Source organism: Phalaenopsis equestris, unplaced genomic scaffold (genome assembly GCF_001263595.1).
Source record: "Phalaenopsis equestris unplaced genomic scaffold, ASM126359v1 Scaffold234231, whole genome shotgun sequence".
NCBI lineage: Eukaryota > Viridiplantae > Streptophyta > Magnoliopsida > Asparagales > Orchidaceae > Phalaenopsis > Phalaenopsis equestris.
The window spans coordinates 152,059-172,776 of record NW_018252152.1 but is presented as its reverse complement, the minus strand read 5'-3'; the positions used below and the strand labels follow the sequence as shown (position 1 = coordinate 172,776).

At 31.2% G+C, this 20,718-nt stretch overlaps 1 protein-coding gene across 2 annotated transcripts; it reads left to right on the top strand.

Annotated features, from left to right (window-relative positions):
• On the top strand, nucleotides 1-20,718 carry LOC110038878 (E3 ubiquitin-protein ligase makorin). Of its 2 annotated transcripts, XM_020743796.1 has the most exons (9): nucleotides 3-105; nucleotides 212-231; nucleotides 1,089-1,176; nucleotides 1,273-2,021; nucleotides 4,423-4,492; nucleotides 16,530-16,618; nucleotides 16,752-16,811; nucleotides 16,967-17,088; nucleotides 20,338-20,718. In XM_020743796.1, exons 1-7 carry the CDS (start codon nucleotides 37-39, stop codon nucleotides 16,783-16,785), a joined length of 1,119 nt encoding a protein of 372 aa, XP_020599455.1. In that variant the 5' UTR covers nucleotides 3-36; the 3' UTR covers nucleotides 16,786-16,811; nucleotides 16,967-17,088; nucleotides 20,338-20,718. The 2 variants fall into 2 exon arrangements, with proteins under 2 accessions (XP_020599456.1, XP_020599455.1); XM_020743797.1 differs by lacking the exons at nucleotides 16,530-16,618; nucleotides 16,752-16,811; nucleotides 16,967-17,088; nucleotides 20,338-20,718 and adding an exon at nucleotides 14,918-15,354 and having other exon boundaries at nucleotides 1-105.

Here is a 20,718-nt window from a genome sequence, read left to right as displayed (position 1 = left end):
AGTGGCCTTCCTTCAAAGTCACCGGACTGTCAATGAATGAAACTGAAAGCTTCGTACTCTGAGGTTCGCATCGCTCTCGGGGTTCGTCGACGACATCCAACTATGGTATTCGTCTAGGGCTCAATTATATGCATCTCTCGCTTATAGATTGATTCTTCGTTGTTTTCCTTTACTATCTGTGTTTCTGATTCTTTGTGTTTTTGTTTTGCAGGCTGATCTACAGCGTAAAAGGTGATTTCTCGGCACCATCATCTCCTCAATCTAGGATCCTACTTTTTATATTTTTCTGTTAAGTTTTTCTATGACGTGGATGTCTTAAAGTTTGCGGTGCGTTTCTCGTTGTCTTTGCTTTTCTTGGCGTTTGTTCATGTTTTGTGTAGGACCTATTCTTCTCCGGAATTTATGAAGTTTCTGAAGTGGTTGTTGGTTTGAAACCGATCATGGTGGAGTTCTTTCCTTTTTATTTTATATGTTTTCAATATGTCCTTGTTAGTAATCCTCAATATTATTTTTCTTCAAGTGGATTGAATCAAAATTCAACAGATGTAAATCATTGTCATCTCTTTTTTTTTTTTTTTGAGGTTTTTATTCCTATTAACAAGTCATTCCTTGTGTTATCACTCCAATGTGCAAGCCTCACTACACAAAGATGCCACTTTGCTACTGATTTATATGGAGACATTATAAAGAATCATTAAGGAGGTTTTCAACTAGATATTTTAGCTAATTATTTTTTTACTGTTTAAGCTTTTGTGAACTCTTTTGATATATTTATTGCAACTACATTTTTCAAAACTTTGATAAGAAATTTTGCTTTCTCTTCCTTGAAAAGAATCAATTCAGTGGATGTTTTGGTTCTACTAAAGTTGATATAATCAAAGATGGCAAATTGTACCCACTAAAAATCTAGGCTTGCTATAAATCATGGCCAAGTTTTGGGAAGTGTTTTTTATTGCGTGCTGGTTTTGTCTGTTAAACTAGAGATACATCTGCTCACTTAGCTTGATATTTTTCCTGATTATAGATATTTGAGTAGTTATTTAGTCCGATTCCTTACTTCTACATTTGTGTGATATTAATTCCTTCAGGGTATTATGCAAGTACTTCGTACATGGAGCGTGCTTTAAGGGTGAATACTGTGAATTTTCTCATGATTGGAAGGATCAATCCAACAATGTAATATAATCAAATTCCCTACAAAAAGCTTCACCTTTTTTCTATTCAACGCCTAAAATTACTCTCTTTACATTTCATAAATTTTCCTTTGGCTAGGCATGTACCTTTTACCAGAAAGGGCTGTGTTCTTTTGGCAGTCGCTGTCGGTATGATCATGTTAAAGTTTCGAATGCACGTCCTTCCATGGGAACTGGATCTCTTCAAGCAATTCAGCCATATAACTTTTCTTTGAACGGAGAGCACAAGCCATCTTCTAGTTCCTTTATTGAGTTTTCAGATCAAGGCAAACACATTTTCCCATCCTCTAAGCCTGCTTGGAACCAAAGCCATCGTTTAAGTACCTTCGAAGACTATCCTATTGGTCATGATCCTGCATATAACAGCATTGCTGACCAACCAATCTGTTCTTTTGCTGCTGCTGGTAGTTGTCCTCATGGTGAAGGGTGCCCTCACATTCACGGAGATCAGTGTTCCATCTGCAAAAAGTATTGTTTGCATCCATACCGACCCGATGAAAGAGAAGAGCATGTAAAGTTGTGTCAGAAAAATAATCAGAATCTTGAGGCTTTACGTTTTAGTCAGGAAATAGAATGCAGTGTGTGCTTGGATCGTGTGCTTTCTGAACGGAAGTTTGGTTTACTTTCAGAATGTGACCATCCTTTCTGCATTTCGTGTATCCGGAATTGGCGCAGTAATTGTCCGTCTATCGGAATGGATGTCAACAGTACATTAAGAGCCTGTCCAATGTGCCGAAAGCTTTCATATTTTGTCATCCCTAGTGTCATTTGGTACTCAACTTCGGAGGAGAAGCAAGAGATTGTTGAAAACTATAAAGCCAAGCTCAAGTATAATGTTATTTTCATTTTTTTTATTAATATATGAACCATTTTCTTGTTGTTTCATGATATTTTTCTTTGGTATGTTATGCACACCATTGCTCTTTCTTTTGTATCATGTTAGCAAGGAGTTTCTAGTTGTGATGAAGAGCCAAAAACTTTGCTATTTTTATTGATGGAGAAATGTGCATAATATAGGAAAATAGGATGAATGTAATAGGCAAGAAATACTAATAAATTACCCTTGAATAAGAATAAAACAATAAATAGAAATCTATTTGAGGTTAACAAAAGCATTCCAATGATAACATTTCCAGTCTTTTAGTTTATTACTTTCTCTCATGATCAGCCCTTGCTTGTTACATGTATGTACATATATAAAATCAGCCCTTGCTTGTTACATGGCTTGAAAAATTGAAGTCGATTTCAAGACTTGGTTAACATTTTGGTTTATTGTTTTGGTAACATTGCTTCTTGAATAAAATTACAATGAATCTCAGTGTCCTTTATTTGTCATGAAGTACTCTTTAGCGTAACCATGATCAAAATATATGACATAGGTTGAAAAATTAGTAAATTAGTTTTTTAAGGGAGGGTCTTTAACCAAATCATTTCACATATAGAGTGCTACGTGGTTCTATATTTTTTTTAATGCTTAGTCTTTCCACCACAGCTTGTTTCATGCAAATTTATGTAACCAAACTGCCACACATAAAATATAAGGGTTCATTTGGGGGTTGCTTTTTTGCAGTTTTTCTTTCGAGACAACTGTATTTTATTTTATCTAAATTTTTTTTGTTGTTTTTTTAGATTTTTTTTGATGGAAAATAGCTTTGTTTAACTAATTCTACTAAAGTATGGTTGGTATAAGAAAGTTGTTCTACGACTGACTTTAAGGAAAACAGTATGTATAATAGCCTCAATAACTTTCAAAAAATCTACTATTCACATAATAGTTCTTTAACATCTTCTTTTCAGAAAGCTATGGCCACCCAAAGCAGTTCTATAATATTCAAATGTAAATTCTTATAATCAATGTTCATCTTGTTAAACATAAAAAAAGGTTTCCATCCTAGGCTGCCATCCTAGGCTGCCATCCTAGGCATATAGAAGTCTAGTGTTGTTTGCCATGTTCGCAAACATTACATTCAAATTTAGATACGTGGGAGGAGGTAGGAATTAACTCCTAAAGATAGTGATATGGAATGATGGTGGAAAAGAAGGCAGCAGAGCTTGTAGGAGTAAGATACGAGCAGCGTAGGTGCAAGCATAGTGGATAATGTGGTGGAAGAGAAGGCAGTAGAGCTTGTAGGGATAAGATATGAGCAGCGTTGTTGCAAGCATATTGGATCACAGATGAGTAGTTAGTGGAGCCGAAACGACTATGAAAGTTGCCTGAGTCGAGTGACCAAGCAAGATAGTGAGGGTATGCATGAGCAAGTTGGCAAGGATTTATATGATTTTTTATGATAACGAGAGGGAGTGCTTGAGGACGGTAATATCATGCTTCTATTAATTTTGCTTTGATACCATATTGAAGATGTGAAAACTTTATTTGGTTTTATTGATAGAGAACATTGCCTATTTGTAGGTAATTAGAATGAAATACAGCAGTGAATGAATAATGCTAAAATTATCCTCAGCTATGTGGATCAAACCGTGCTTAGATATCTAAAGGTTAGCTGGCTAATCCAATTTTTGCCATAATACAATTTTCTATCTTGTAAGTTCCAATAATTTTCAATGGAGCGACATAAAATGGAGCCCATAGCTTAACTGTAAGGCTAATTTTGCATTCTTATTAGTTTAGGTGCGCTCTGGAAGGCTTTTAATATTTGTTTTTCTTAGCTGTTGTATTGAAAATACCTTTTTGGTTGAAATTTCTTTTTTCTACTTTTACATCTTTGCTATTTGTGTTCATTCTAACAATCGGCTTTTATCTCCTCTTAAGTGTAGCTATTGGTCTTCATTCATTTTGATTTCTCAAACACATTACTTGAGCTATGATATTTTGGATTTGATTAAAAAGTATTCTGGATATTATGATGTTTTAATATGGATACAATTCTCCTTGAAACCTTTTTCATTATAATCGGAGAAGTTGATTTATATTTAAATTTGCAAAATATGAAGAAAATCTACCAGTTAAAAGAAATTAAGTTGTCATTATGAGATTGCCCTACAGATTAATAGGCACATTGTTTAAATCAATTAAGAAGTAATTAAAATTAAGTAAAAGAATTTATAGTGTACTGAAACAGAGTATGAAATTTGACATTTTATATGGCACGTTCCTATATTCAATATCTTGACCGTTTGTGATTGAGGATTTATATTTTGCTGGATAAGTCGTGATGCTGGTTGCTCAAACTTGTTTTATGTGGTATTTACGTAATTTGTACTTTTGCAGGACCATAGATTGCAAGTACTTTGACTTTGGAAATGGGACTTGTCCTTTCGGGACAAGCTGTTTTTACAAGGTATTTACATTTTTAATATGCACTTCTATCATTTGTTTCTTGCTGATGTCAGCAACTACACAGAAAAGTTAAGTCAAGGTTGGAGCATTAGTCGCTGCAGTACCATTCTTTGAGATATTATAAGTTAAACCTTGAAAGGACACCGTGATAGAAAAAGTAGATTAATAAATTATAATACTTATTTAAAAATATATTAAAGGAGCTTCCAAGGGTGTTTATATAGATAACTTCGTTATTCCCTCCTTTCCCAGTACCAACCGTCACTGCCTCTGGATTTTTCACGCTATTCTTTTAACACCGCCTCGTTGTTGACTTTCGCACTTGTGCCTTGCAAAATTAATTTTTGTTGCTGCTTGTATCTCTTGATATTCTCTATTGTTGTCTTGCGTTGTGTATGCTCTCTACTGCTGCGCTCCGTTTTGGGAATTTATTTGCTTTGAAAATTTTGTAATCCAAATTTGGAAGTCAAATGAATGAAAAGGAAAAAAAATCATGATGGATGTATTGAATCATGCTAATTTTTAGCTGATTCATTAATGCTTTGTGCGGTTTTTTTTATGTTTGGTTCTCTATAAATAGAACCCTTTTGGTGTGAGTGATTATTCTTGGGAGAAGACTCTTTGAACCGACATGAGACATGGTTCTTCTATTTTCGGATGATTTCTATCATTATGTTTGTTTTTGTAGAAATTTGAAGTGAATAATAATTCATTGATTTAATTCATTCAGGTTATTTCTGTATATACACATTGATTCTCCTTAATTTTGATGGAAATTAAAAATAAAGAAACTGTTTAAACATGTTTATATTTATTCAAAATTTGCATTGGATGAATATTATTTGAAAGGCATGAATAGAATGAAAAAAAAAATAGATGAAATAAATGAACAATCGTGGCTCATGTGCAATTTATTGCTTTTTCCATAGAAAAGTTCTTCCAAATCAATGATTAAGAACCCATGTGCAGTTTTGTGATGTTTCCAAAACTAGTTTTTTAAATTATATTTTACTTAAACCTGTTGATTTCCGACCTCAAAAATTCATGGACTTCCAAAGTGTGTTGTAGCAAACAAAATACCATGATTCCAACAAATCTTGGACCCATCTTTTCCTTTCCATGGTCTAGATAACATAACTGACTCTTGAATATGTCATTTATTTAAAGCTTGGAACATAGGCACTCAAAATTTCTGTGCGGTAGGGCTCTTGTTAAGTTGTCATCAACTTGACGCTAGTTGGAGTATAAACTAATTTGAATTTGATGCCATTTTTATCATTTTTATCATTTTTTTTTTTTTTTGATAAAATGGCAATTAATTTAAATGTATTTGATCTTGTCATGATGAAATATTTTAATTCAAAGAAGATTCTTGTTCTTTTTTATCATGCCCTTATGTTCCTTAAGTAGACTTTTGTTCCAAATTCCTTCACAAAATCATGAGGAATTGCATATAATTGAACTTTTGCACTACTCTTGGAGATCATAAATTATTCTTACTTCTCCAGTTAACCAATTTCTTTACACAAAGGGGCAATACTGGGATGCGGATCTCTGATCATTGACAAAGTCAACCCAATCTACATTTCAATGGATTTTCTTTTCTTTTTATTTAGAACAACCTTTTTCATGGAGTAGACTTTGGATACTTCAAAGCTATGTACATAGTCTCCATATTCTTCTTAGATTAAATTGGCTTGCAATACTAACATAGAAACCCTAATGTTCATATCTAAGTTTTACAACAAGTCTTTGACATTTTCTTTTATCTATTGATTTACAACCCAACTTTCCACATTCTTTTAAGAGATTAAGAACATGTTTTTTTGAAAGATTTTTACCACTTGGTTTAAGCTTTTTCGAAGAACGATCTTTTTTTAGGAGTCAACTTCAAGTACTTCTGAACTATGAACAAGGCCTCATATGATTATTCATAAAATAGCTTATAATACTAACATAGAATCCAATATCTGGCCTAATATGTTAAAGATACATAAGTTTCTACTAAGTTTATATATTAATTAATTTTCCTCTTCTTAAAGTTGTGATGCATACTCCATTGGTGTTTCAAGTATCAACTAGTTTATATTCCAACATTTCACGTTCTTGTAAGAGATCTAGGATAATTTTTCTTTGGGAGATAGATTCTTTCTTTGATTAGTGATTTGCATTCCTAGAAATTATTGAACTTTTTGAAGATCTTTGATTCTAATTCTATTGTTAAATTTTTCTTTTGGCCAGCCATTTCTTCTTCAAAATTTTCATTAAAAACTATAATATATCATTAACAATAAAAAATAAGATAAATACTTTACCTTGACTATAATTTTTTTCGTAAGGGAATCTAGTTGGCTTGACATTGGTAGAAGCCATGCATTCTCATTTTCAAGAAATTAGCTCTTTGTGATTATTTGAGTCCATAAAATGATCTTCTTAATTTGCATACTTGATCATTTGTTATTATATTCTTAAATCTTGGAGGTGGCTTCATATACACTACTTGATATGTTTGGCATGAGATGGCATCCACGTCTATTTTGTTACATGATATAAAATAAAGTAGGATTTTCAAAGATGCAATAACAAAAATAAAAATGAAAGCAATTAAGTCATTGCTCTAATCAAATGCAATGTCACTATCATAAGGATCTGAATTGCCTTTCTATGATGGGAGATATGATCTTGATAAATTTTCATGCCGGAGAGATAATTTGGATTTTTTTAAAATATTATATTATATTTGATTTTGAAAATATAGAATGTACTAAGCTTAAATTAGTAGATTGTGGACACTTATTTTAGCAAACTATAGCAAATGAATTAAAATCTGCATAGGCTGATCTAAAACATAAATTTAACAATTAATATTTATTATTTGGTGATTATGGGGGTCATATGCATGGATGATTTAAGCATTGTAAGCAACGTGAATGATTATCATGATAAGCTTATAAGCTTTGTGATTGAACATCATTTGACTCACAACTTTTTTGTTATGATTTGTTTTTCATTAAAGTTATTGCCAAATTTAGGAATGAATTATGCTAAAAGTTACCAAAAACACTGAGCAACGCTTTAATTAATTTTTTATTAGGTTTGTCAATTCGGGTTAGCAGGTGGGTAGGGTCCGGGTCCGCCCCGAAATTGAGACAACGTAAATAGTTTCGACCTGAACTCAACCCGAATATTATACGGTTAAAAATTTCTACTCTAACCTACTCGACCCAGATATAGGTAACCCAATCCTAATTCGTTTAACCCTTTAATATAAGAGTAACAACAATTTGGGTAAAAATTGAGTCAAAATCATGTCACTTTTGGATATGTTGGTTGAATTCGAGTAAATTTCAGGTCAGCGTGTTAGCTTCGTGTCATTTTCGGGTTGGTGGGTCAACCTGACCTGAAAATTAAATGAGATAAAAATCTTAGTTGGAACCCGACCCAAAAGTTATTCGGGTCAACTCGAACCCAGATTTTTCGAGTCGGGTTCGAGTCGATTTGGCATGTTGGGTCAATTTTTGACATCCCTAATTTTGATGTTGAGAAGTATCATGAACATTCTACTAATACTGACACACTTATTTATAATTGCGAAATAGAAATAATTTTTATCTCTATTCAAGCATGATATCAGAATGACTAGAATTGGAGCTTAACTTTGGAATCAATTAATAAATCACTAAAATGATGAAATTTTTATTGATTTGCTCATCCAATTAAAATAATTTGAAGTATAAATGGCTTAAATGATTAATAAACCAAATCAGTTAAAAGTCTCTGCAGAGATATCATTCTTCTCCACTTGAAAGTTAATTATAGTCCATTACAAAAATCATAAGTTATCAAATTTGACCCATTGAAGAAACTTTAATTCGTGAATATATTTTTGAAAATTAGCAGAAGATTACAATTACAATTGGACCATTTCGATAATGTATTTTTGATATTGAAGTAGATTTGTAATTGTAACAAGTGTCTGGATTTGATTTTGTTGAATTTGAATATGTACCCACGTTGGAATTTGCTTATAAACCCAAGGCTATACATAAGAAAGAATTACAATCCCAATTTAATGTTAAAGTTAAGATCAACTATTTGGGAACTAAATTTTATTTGAATCGAATTAAAGTGAGAAATTAACTCTAAACCTAAGATATTGGGTTTGATATCGACGTCTAACTTATATCCTATGTGAACATAAATTACAATCAAAATGTGAATCTAATCTTGAATGTGAATTTCCGCATTTAATATAATTCTTGATCCGTAGAAACCCTAAATCCAGATCTTAGCTTCTATATGAAATTGAATCTATGCTTGAATGATATGATGAACAAATTTTACCTATTGTAGTTGATGGGTCAATTGATCAAGTTGAAGAAACAGATTTTTGATGCTGATGTAACCCTCTAATACATACTAAAGTGATAAATCAATGTAAGATGATTTAAATATTGATGAAATTTCTAATAAAAAAAATTAGTTTTAATTTTCACGCTAGTTCTTCTCGAATGTTTTTTTGGGTAAATGTCCTCTTGAAAATTTTGACCAAATTGTCTGATGGCTTGTTTGGGATCAATTTTATTTTTTGTTTTTGCTATTATTTCTTCTTTTGTTTTTAAAAATATGTTTGTTTTGTATGTTTTTATTTTCTGTTTCCAAAAATAGATTAACATGTGTTTGAATGAAAAACAAAAAACAAAAGTAATCCCAAACGGCTCCTAAGGAAATACTACTAACATCTAGTAATATTATTTCTAGCTTCTCCATACACATTTTTTTTATTTCTTTTTAGCTTCTTTGTTGGTTAATTTTTCTTGCATTTGAGAATAATTTTTTCATGTGAAGTTTAAGATTTCTTCATATGCTAGCTGTCTTGATTGAAATATTTGTGGTGATCATGATAATAGTTTGAGAGAGAGATGAATAAAAATTTGAGCTAGTTTGAACCAAGATTGAAAAATTTTTAAATCTTTTGAACTAAACCATGTCAAACAAAAGACGACCCATATTCAACATTGTTCTAATGTGGGTTGACTCTAATCGGTTGACGCTTGATGTCCTCCGCTTCTCACATCCCCACATTTTCCACCATATAGGCTACGATGACAGCATAGAAGATGGTGAGGACTTCTAATACATATCCAATGTCACCCTTTGTGACTAACTCCATGTAAACACAATCAGTGACACATCTCGCTTCATCTCGCTTATGTGCGGTGGGTGATTGAGCATTGCATTCAATATGGTGGAAGCAATGAATTATCTCCTCAAAGGGGATGGGCTTCTGACTGTCGATGATGACATTATTTGTCGCTTAACACATGAAAAGGGTTGAAACTCTAGAATTTTGGTTCATATAAGTTGGGTTTTTTGCCTGCTGTGAAGCCCACATGAGATCAAATTGTTAGGACATTGGGCTACATTTTGATTTGCACTACTTGCCTACAGGGATGTTCTCGTGATACTTACAAATTTGGTGTGTTGTTGGGGCTTGCATAAAGTGTCATTGGGTATGCATTAGTAATGTTCAAATGGATTTTATCTGTGGTTCAACCCCTGATTCATACTAGGTTTGACCCTAATTCAAATTGGGTTACTCTATGGTTGAGTTTAATGCCATAAATATTGGCAAGGGGATGTTATTCCGGGAGGCATAATGAGGCATAAAAAGTTAAATTTTGTAATTCTAATTATAATCACTTTGAATTTGACTTTATTTTTTGTTTTTGTTTTCTAAACTTGTTAACTCATAAACAATGACTCTTAACAACAGTCGAAAAACAAACAGAAAATTTAATGTTTGGTTAAACTTGAAAGTGCATAAATCTCACCTTAATTAGTATTTAAGCCATTTGAGGTAGCTTTTGTTTAAAGAGCTTGTGTGCCCATTTAGGCTTGACCGCTTGACAGATTTGTGTGGTTTGTCTATTCGCATTCTCTTTATCATTTTATCATAAGAGATTAGGTTATAATTGTTATTGATATCCCTTATAACACTTATTGAGGTTTTGGCATTTTCATTATTTGTTTCATATCATTTTTATGATTTGCGTAAAGACATTCACAAAAACTAACAATTAATTATGATAATTTTAACTCTTTTGTAATTATAAATAGACAAGCAAATTTAAACTACAAAAAATTCAATGGTGTGCCTAAATCTATAAAGGTTGCCACAAAAGCTTTTAGAAAATTAGCTATTCGGTCATGCTCTTATAAAGTTTTGCAACTTAGTAGGACTAACAATTACAAAGGTAAAATTCTGGGAAATATTGGTGTCTACTTTTGCTCCAATTTATCGGGTTTGTTAAATTAATCAAACATGGAATACAATTCTCAATTCACTCTATCCTGTGTGTGGTTGTTGGTAGCGTGTTTTGCTAGTGCTTCATAGATGTTGACTACTTCTAGGGGAGAATACTTGCACTAAATAGTTACTTGTTTCTTCACTTAGCCATTGCTTTTGTATGTGCAATTAAAATTTCGTCAAGTGAGATGTGTTAGATTCTTCATTTTAAAGTGTGAACTTGATCGTTGATGGAATTTTATGTTTGTTCATTTTTTCTTAGAATTTCAGATAGTCAAGTGAGATATGTGCTGGATATTCAAGTGTAAACTTGATAGTTGCTGAAAATTGTATATTCGCTATTCTCTTGAAGAATTTCAGATTTTTATGCTTATTAATTTATGTTCTAGGATGAAAGAGTCATTTAAAAGAGAAGCATAATAATAAGTTAAGTGTTGCCGAGATGAGAATGATTAGGTGGATGAGTGGCTTTACACTTAGAGACAAAATGCGAAATGAATATATTTGTGATAGAGTTGGTGTAGCTTCTGTGACGGACAAAATTAGAGAAAGTCGTCTTAGATGGTTTGGTCACATTAAACGTTGACCATATGATGATCCGATTAGGAGAGTAGATGTTTTAGATTCGACTTGTTTTAAGAAAGGCAGAGGTAGACCTAGGAAGACTTGGGCTTATTGTATTAAAAATGATCTTAATTTACTAGAACTAAATGAAAATATGACTCTATATAGGACACAATGGAGAAAATAGATTCATGTAGCCGACCCCGCGTAGTGGGATTAAGTCTTTTTTGTTGTTTTTGTTGTATGAAAGAGGGTTTTTTTTTTTTTTTGGTTGAAGTTGTGTTGATAATTTTTTATTCTTTTGTGTTCTCGTTTTGATCTTATTTTAATTTGCTTGAACAACACTGGACTCGCAATCATTCTACATTAGATGGTTTGGTCTATATCACAGCGTACCTTGTTGGGTGCCAAAGCTTTATGCTCATTTTTAAAGCATTTTGTTAGGTGCCAAAGCCTTATGCATGTTCCAAAGCTTTGTATTAAATTTCATTTAACCTACAACTGTTGTTACTAGCCTTGACGCTCATTTATACTCATTCTTTCCATAATGGCTCAATTAAAATCATTCATTCTAAGGTATCATTTTATTTTTATCATTAGAGACATAATGAAAAAGTTATAGAGCCAAGGAAGGATGTTTTTATCTTTTCCGCCAGTTTGGAAAAAGACTTCATGGGACTACTTCAAAAGGCATTGAAGCATCCATATTGGTGTGGTGCAAGATGTTTAAAATTTCAACTTTTAATAATTAGTTTTGTTTGAGTTAGAATATTTAGGCGTTTTATTTATTTTTTTTTACCTTATTTGTCGTCAAACATCGACCATCTGATGATCTGATTAGGATAGTATATGATTTAAATTCGACTTTTGTTAAGAATTAGGTAGACCTAGGAAGACTTGGGCTTATTGTGTAAAAAATGATCTTAATTCATTAGAACAAATTGAAAATATGACACTAAGTAGGACGCAATGGAGAAAAGGGATTCATCTACCCGACCCCACGTAATGGAATTAAGACTTTGTTGTTGCTGTTGTTGTTGTTGTCATCCTTGTTTGTTTTATTTAGCAGTAGCTTTGTCATTTTCAGTTATACTTATTTTTAGAAATTGTGATCATAGTCTTGTAATTTAAATATAGTTGAAGATGAAATAAGTCCTTTTGGCTTTGTCTTTGGAAATTCATTATATCTTCTAGGTTCCTCTTATTTTTCTTCTTCCTACTTCCTGTTTCTCCGTTAACATTGTTGAACCGCAGGTCAGCTCATCCACCACAATCAGTTGCACTTAAGATTCTCATCTTCTCTTCTGTAATTTGCTACACCATGCTTACATCTTTCACTTTCTCTTTCGCAAAAAATAATTTTACAGAGTAGTTTCTTATATCCTTAATCAATTTGTGATTTGCAATCTATGAGTAGGCCAAACCAAGTGATAAACCCAATTTAACTGAATCTTAAATAACCCAACCAACCATAAATTGTAGTAAAAGAATAGTCCAACTTCAATCGTTCAGTAACTGGATCAGTCTAACAATGTGCATGAAAGCTTCAAGCTTCCAAAGATATTTTTCCGAAGTTTTGAAAATATTTTTAGGATCTATGAAAAACTTCCACTTATATTGTTGGTGCAGCCTTCTTCTGCCTTTTCAACGCTTTCTTATCAGGATGGATATCCCATTCATCACCTCTTCTTGTAATGAATTTCTCATTCATCTCTATTTTTTGGCATAGATGTTGCTAGCTCTATAGTAGAATCAAAGGTGCCTATTTTTTCTCTGATAATATTGTAACTTGAGTAGAGTTCTTGCATTTTAGTAGAATTGATGCTATATAAGATGTTTAAAATTTTAGTTATTAGTATTGATGGATATCCCTTTCGACTTCCACTTAATACAAATGATACCTCTTGAAGAAATAATTTTTATTTGAGGGGATTTAAATGGACATGTCGGCAGAGTGGTAGAAAATTTTAGAAATATTCATGGTGGCTACGGTTTTGGAGTGATTTATGAAGAAGGTAAAGCCATATTAGATTTTGCTTTAGCGTATGTTTTGTAATTGCTAATATTTTATTCAATAAAAGAGGCATACTATTACTTATAAGAATGGATCTAATAAAACACAAATTGATTAATATCTTATGAGAAGAAGAGTTCATCGAGAATGTAAAGATTGTAAGGTCATTTCAAGTGGGGATTTAAGTACTCAACATTGATTATTAGTTCTAAATTTTAAGATAAAGAGTTATAAAATAAAGAATATTAGGAATTATTGTCATAGAATTTGATAGGCGCACCTAAAAGACAAATAAAATTATTTTTATGAGCAAACTTCAAAATTTCAAGATTTGGGATGTTCATGAAGAAACAAATTTTATGTGGGATAAAGTAATGAATACTATTAAATAAGTGGCAAAAGATGAACTTGGAGAATCAAAAGAAAAAGTTTCTATAAATAAAAATAGTTTGTGATAAATAATGTGCAAGAAAAGATAAAATATAAGTTATGTTATAAAAATTGATTTAAATGGAAAAGCTTAGAGAATTAGGAAAAATATAAAATGACCCGTAGGGCGTTTAAGAAAACAATATGTGATGTTAAAAATTCTGCTTTTAGTGATCTTTATAATAGATTAGCTACTAATGAGGGTGAAAAATATATGTACAAGCTAGCCAAACAAAAAGAAAATAAAAGTAAAGATTTAACTCAAGTAAAGTATATTAAAGAGAAAATCAAAAATTATTTTTCTTAGAAAAAGATATTCAATATAGGTGGATGAGTTATTTTGATAAACTTTTTAATAAAATTTCTTAAAATATGATCAACCTTAGTGATATTAATATCGTTAATAATAATAAAATATTTCATTTTTACCGTCGCATTAGTAAAAAAGAAGTTAATGAGTCTTTAAAGGAAACCAAGGGTGGAAAGTCTATAGGATCTGATAATTGAAATGTGAAAATATATAGGAAATTTGGGAGTTTCTTGGCTTACTAAACTCTTTAATATTATTTTAAAAACTAAAAAGATGCTTGAGGAGTGGAGGAAGAGTATTATTTATCCCCATTTTTAAGAATAAAGAGGATGCACAAGAGTCTGCAAACTATAGAGAAATTAAGTTGATGTGTCATAGTTTAAAGTTATGGTAGAGGATAATTGAACATAGGTTAAGGCGTATTACAAAGATTGCTCATTAATCATTTTTTTTGTTGTTTATTTTTGTTTTTCATTTGAGAATACTTTATAATTTTTTATTTATTTAGGTGTGGTTTTGTTCTTTTCAATAAAGCTTTTTTTAACTAATAGTGTCTAACCATGTATTTCATATGTAGTTTAAGTTTTTTAAGATGCAGTAAATTAGATTATTTTTTTAGTTTTTATTTTGTAAATTGCTCTCTTTACTCGGTTTTTTTGGTATGTTTTTACTTTTTGTTTTTTTTTTTTTTTTTTTTTTTTTTTTTTTTTGTTTGCTCTAACTCTTGTTTACCTCTCCGCATGGCATTCATTCATTTAAATCTCCTACTCCCCTTTCTTTCATTGTTTTTTTTATGCAGGGTTACAAAGGAATTGAACAGAGTCAAGCAGGATTGTGTTCAACTTGAGCATCTTTATAAAATTCAAGCTTTAGTCTAGCTTTTATGTTCATGTTCAAGTTTGGCTCATTTTTTCATTCTAACTGTTTGTTCAGTTCATATTTGTTTTATATGATGATAATTGAATCACCATCGAGCAAATTAACAAGTATTATTATTGAGTTTCTTGATTTCTAACCACAAAATCTTTATTGAGTAAATTAACTTTAGTGCTATCGAGTTATTTATTTTCTAATAAAATAAGTCTTATCAAGCAAACTAGTAAGTAGTATGATTGAGTACCCATTTTCTAGTCAAACAAGCTTTGTCGAGCTTATAAAGGAGTTACTTCTTGAACATACGAAAAAAGGAGCTACTAAATGAATAACTAAAATGAGAATATTAATGCACAAAATAAATGGACAATTTAAAAAAAATTCTTTATCTTTTTTACGTATTATGAATTAATATTTTAACTTAATTTAATATAAATGAGTTTTAAAATGAATTTTAATTGAGTTTATTCACAAGCTTTAAATTAAATTTTAATTAATCTTATTCATAAGCATTAAATCCTTCATAAACTTTAAATGAAAATGTTTATCGAGTTTGTTTGCAAGTTTTAAATAATACTGCTAGTGAACATAAACGGTCAAATAAAGAGTTTTTCAAGTTTGTTCTAATAATAATCAAGTATTTATAAAAATGTTTAAATTTGTTCAATTAGTTAATTAAAACAAACACAAACTAGCTCTTATCGAACCAAGCTACAAGTAGTTTTTCAAATGCTCGATTTGTTTGTCGCCCTATTATCTTGATTCTTCCCCTACTCTGGATTATTCTATTTTAATGCCTGCTCTTTATCATAGATAGCTTTGTATTTTTAAATTATATTTTTTCGTAGGTCGAATGAGTTCAATGACCTTGTTAGGAACGGTTATGGTTAGAGAGAGATGGCGATCTAATGCTGGTGGCGTTACAGTTAGAGTATTATTTTGTAGCAGAGATGCATTATTTGGCAGTGGTGTAGGAGGATGAGATAGAGAGCTCGACCCATTGTTGCGAGGGAGAGTGCCATTGAGAGAGGAGTAACATGGAGGAGAGCAAAGATAATATTGCCGATGTTGAGTTCATTTTTGCTGGTGTAAAGGTGTATAACTGGGTTTCATTTTGTCAACGTGTGCAATTAAGAAAAATAAATTATACTATTTGCAAATATATTTAGTGCTGGATTATTTATAAATGAATCCGCTCCTCGAATAAATGGCCTCAACGATAGCTTAAGTTTTTTATTATTTATTGCTTGAGCAGATTTTGGCGGCCACCTTAGCTCTCTGGAACAGCCTTTTTTGAGCTCGTTCAGTTCGCATCCCAGGACGCAAACTCTGTTATTGTTGCTACCATACTATACTCCTTATTTTTATGTTACTGTTAAATTTTGACTTGGTGATGAGTTGACATCTTCCAACATTTGTCTTGTATTTGATACTTATGACTCCCATTTCTGTCGTTCCCTTCTCTGAATATTTTGCTGCTAAATTATTTTTTTTTCCTTATCCTTTTTTATGTATGTTTTTGTCACATATCATTCTAGCATGCGTACAGAGATGGTCGATTAGAAGAAGTGGCATTACGGCACCTGGATGCTGAAGATGGAAGTATAGTGATAGCCAAAAATATCAGGTTTCTTCATTTCATTTAATTAATATTTTTTGTCATTTAGTTATTTGATAGAAGTCTTTTTTCCGTCATACTTGATATGCACAAATGGAGGTTTTTACTAATACTAATGATGACGTCTTTAATGGTGCATCAGGCTTTCGGATTTCCTTAATAATCTACATTTATAAGGGGCTCATCAGGTTCAAATTTATGTGTAAGTTTGAATCCTAAATCTGCTTTTTTAAATTTAGTTTGAATACACGGCATACTATGTGTGAGAGAATTTGACATTCAAAGAAAATAAATTTTGTCAAACAATAAGTTGCATGAACTCATGAACCTTCCTGATGCTATCAAAACATTTTGCAGGACCTATACCAATTCGAAACAGTAATGCTCATTTTCTTCTCTGGAAGTACTATCTCATGTGATCCTTCTTCAGTCACAGTGGAGACCACTTATGTTATTCACTGACCGGGAAATACTAGATGGTGACGTTCTTGATCATCTGATCTCTTACTTTTTTCTTTTCTTTTGGAAGTTATTATTGTAAGTTAACTGATTCCTTTTTAATGAAAAAAAGATTTACTGCATATTAATTTTTCATGCATTCATTTTGTTTTTTTTTTATTATTCTTTTGGGGTGGGGGGAGATGCATTTTCATACACACCTCACAATGCTTATTTATTTACATATCTGACATCTAAACATTCATATTTACATACATTGCACTCAAATTTTTAATCTCACATTCATACTTACCGCCATTACCATCTTTTTAAAATAAAATATGTAAATACATAAGAATTGTGTTGTATGTACCGTTTTTTTTTTCTGAACCTTAGGGCTGATTTGATTTTGATATATCCCTGGATTATATCATATATTTGGTTGTTATATTGATGTAAAAAACCGTGATGAATTTAGCAGAGAAAAACAGCTCTGGTTGAGAGATAATATGAAATTTTTTTCTAGTGTGTTAACCTGCTTGACGGCTGTTAAGACTGTTCTTATCATAGTTTAAATGGTTATTTAGACGATTTTACGTGCTCGCTAGAATTGAAGGAATGATAGCTCTCCTGGGCTTCTTCAGGAAGAACTGAAGTGGATCTAAAGCAAGTCTTTAACTCAGTTGGAGATTGATATCTCACACAATACAAAACTTTAAATTCAGTAATATGATAATGAGACCGATTAATAATACTAAAATCCAGTAAAGGAGCTGTATTAGGAAAGTAGCTTAGCTAGAGACAGGTTTTTGGCCTTTTAAGTTTTCTAGCTTTATAATCAGTAGGTATTGCAGCTTATGAGACTCTTTTTACAGGTATTCCTCCCTGAATTGAAGAAGAAACTTAAAGAGTCCTTTTTGATCTTCCAAAATATGGCAGTTTGTAAAAACTAGGGCATGTTTGGCTGCAATGCATAAAGAAGTGGGAAGTTGCAAGTGAGAGAATTGTACTATTTTTGTTTTATAGATGATGGGGAAATTGGAAATAATTTATTCCTCGAAAAGTGATAAGACTCTTAGCCACTTTGATGCTACACTCATTTGCTTTGGAGTTTGTTTGGAAGTCATTAAAGGCTGAGATGGAATTTCATGTGTCTCGCAATTAGTCATTTTATTTTTCTCAAAATATTCCTAATATATTTTTGGAGCATTTACTTACATACCACCCAATTCTTATGTACTTAGATATATAATACCCAAACTTTAATTATTACATTTATACCACCCAAATCTTTCATATCTCATAAAAAATACCATCATTTTAACTCTTAAAAAGTGAAATACACCTTTTCATGCATAGGGAAGGTGGCATGTACCTAAAAATTGAAATTTAGGTGTTAGAAAGAATTGAGTGGTATGCATGTAAATCTTCCTATATTTTTTTTATTGAGGGAAAAAATTTTCTTATTCTCAAACTCGAACTTTTCCAAAGCTTTTTTTTTTTTTTTGGTCATCACTTATAACAATTATATCACTATTTACAGAATAAGAATTAAAATTTTTTAATCAGTAGGAATGTTTTCTGAATAGTGTATGAACTACTTAGCTTTACCTATAAATCATTTCATTTATGGCTTTTGCAAATCTGCCAAATTATGCTCAGGAGGATTATTTAAGTTCATATAGCGTCTTTTTTAGTCTACGTACTTTATTTTATGTGAAAGAGTTGTTCAATCTTGGTGGATGATCCATATAATTTCTTTTTCAATATCCCTATATAAAATTATATTTTTCCACATCATATAATTGCATGGACCATCCAAGATTAGCAACCAAAAAAATGTATAATTTGAATTATATTTGTTTTAGTAATAGGAACAAAAAAAATTTTGGCTGTTAATTCCATAAAGTGTAACCCTTTGCTGCTAACCTTAATTTATATTTTTCCAGGTTTTCATTTGTTTTGTATTTTAATAAGAAAACCCACCTGCAATCTGCAATTGTTTCTCTTTTGATTCCTCAGCAATTTCTCGTGCTGTTTTTTTCAAGCATTGATATATTCTCTCATGAATTTTTTCAATATTTTATTTTTATGTTGAAAATAAGGTTTGTGATATTTTAATTGTGATAGAACTGATATTTTTCAGGTAGGCTTTTTGTGCATTAGAAATTTTTGAAATAATACTTACACTGTTATGGGGTATAGAGGAGAATGCATGACAATAGGTTGATCATTGTTATGGGAGTTACATGAGCTTCATGTGAAAGAGTCCATTGAGAGAAATCCTTCTTATTGATGCTTTATAGCAATTTGGGGAAAAGACTTTCAAGTACCTTGATGCCTTTCTTATATAGAAAAACCTTAAGAAATTGCACTGCAATTGTTTGTCCATTTTATGATTCAACTTTCTGGCTGTTATTTTTTGCTTTCAGTGCGAATCAATATAGCAAAAATTATTGTTTCATTATCTTAATAAGAAATTGATTATTTTTTTATTTATTAGTATCAATAAAGGGGATAATTTGTTCCTCATAGTTTGATTCTGGTTTTTTTTTTTTTTTTATGTTAATCACCAGGATTTTTTGTGAATAGCTCTGTGATAATGCTACTATACTGCACTTTGAAGGTCTTTAAGATTTTTTATTCTCATATGACATATTTTCGTGTTCTCTAATTCTTATATATTTGAGATTGGTAAATGGAATCATGCAGTCTTGCTCCTTAATAATTCCATCTCTGGCTTCAAAATTTAACACCATATTAAAACTAACTTTATTGCAATCTTTATTTAAGGACATCTCTATTATACTTTTGTTGGTAGGAAAATTTTTTATCAGGATATGCTGATCAATTTTTTTTTAGAATGAGTTTTTGAGCCATTAGATTTTGTTTTAGTGCAATATATGAGAATTCAAGATCTGTGTTTTGATTCATCTCAGAACAAATCCAGTGATTTGAGACTCATTCTGATATAATGCTTTGGTTGATATCCTGAGTATTTTTTTTCCTTAGAAATTTATATACCACACAATTCTTATGTATTTACATATCTAACCCCCAAATATTTACACTTATAACACTTTAGGGTTATAAACCTTCATGAAATGTGTATTTCTTTTAAAAACTAGGTGATATTAAAGATTTGAGTGCTATGCGTGTAAATATCAATCTTGTGTTATAAATATGTAAATACAAGAATTGTTTAGTATATTTGTAAATCTCCCTTTTTTGTTTCATTTTCTGACATTTTTACTGACAACTCTGATGAGTTTGGCGTATTTTCAATGCAGACTTACATGGGCATGGAGATGAAAGGATCAAACAACATGCTATATTATGAACGGCCTGTGGTTTTTTCTTTTGTATTCAATGCCGGAAAATAATGAGATTGGATGCGCATAAGGGAATTATCAGTGACATATTATTTTGCTTATTTACTTTGCCTGCTATTTACATGCGAGCGCTTACCATCATTTTTGCTTTAAACTGCAACACATTTTATCCTGCTACGAGTTGGTGGTATTCCTGTATAGATATGTCTTCTTAAGTTTTTATGACAAGAATGAGATCCAAAATTATGCATCTAATTCACCTCTTCTCGGATGCGTTATGGATCATTTTATGTACTTTAAATTGAAATGTTAGATATTTCATCATACTTATAAGAATTG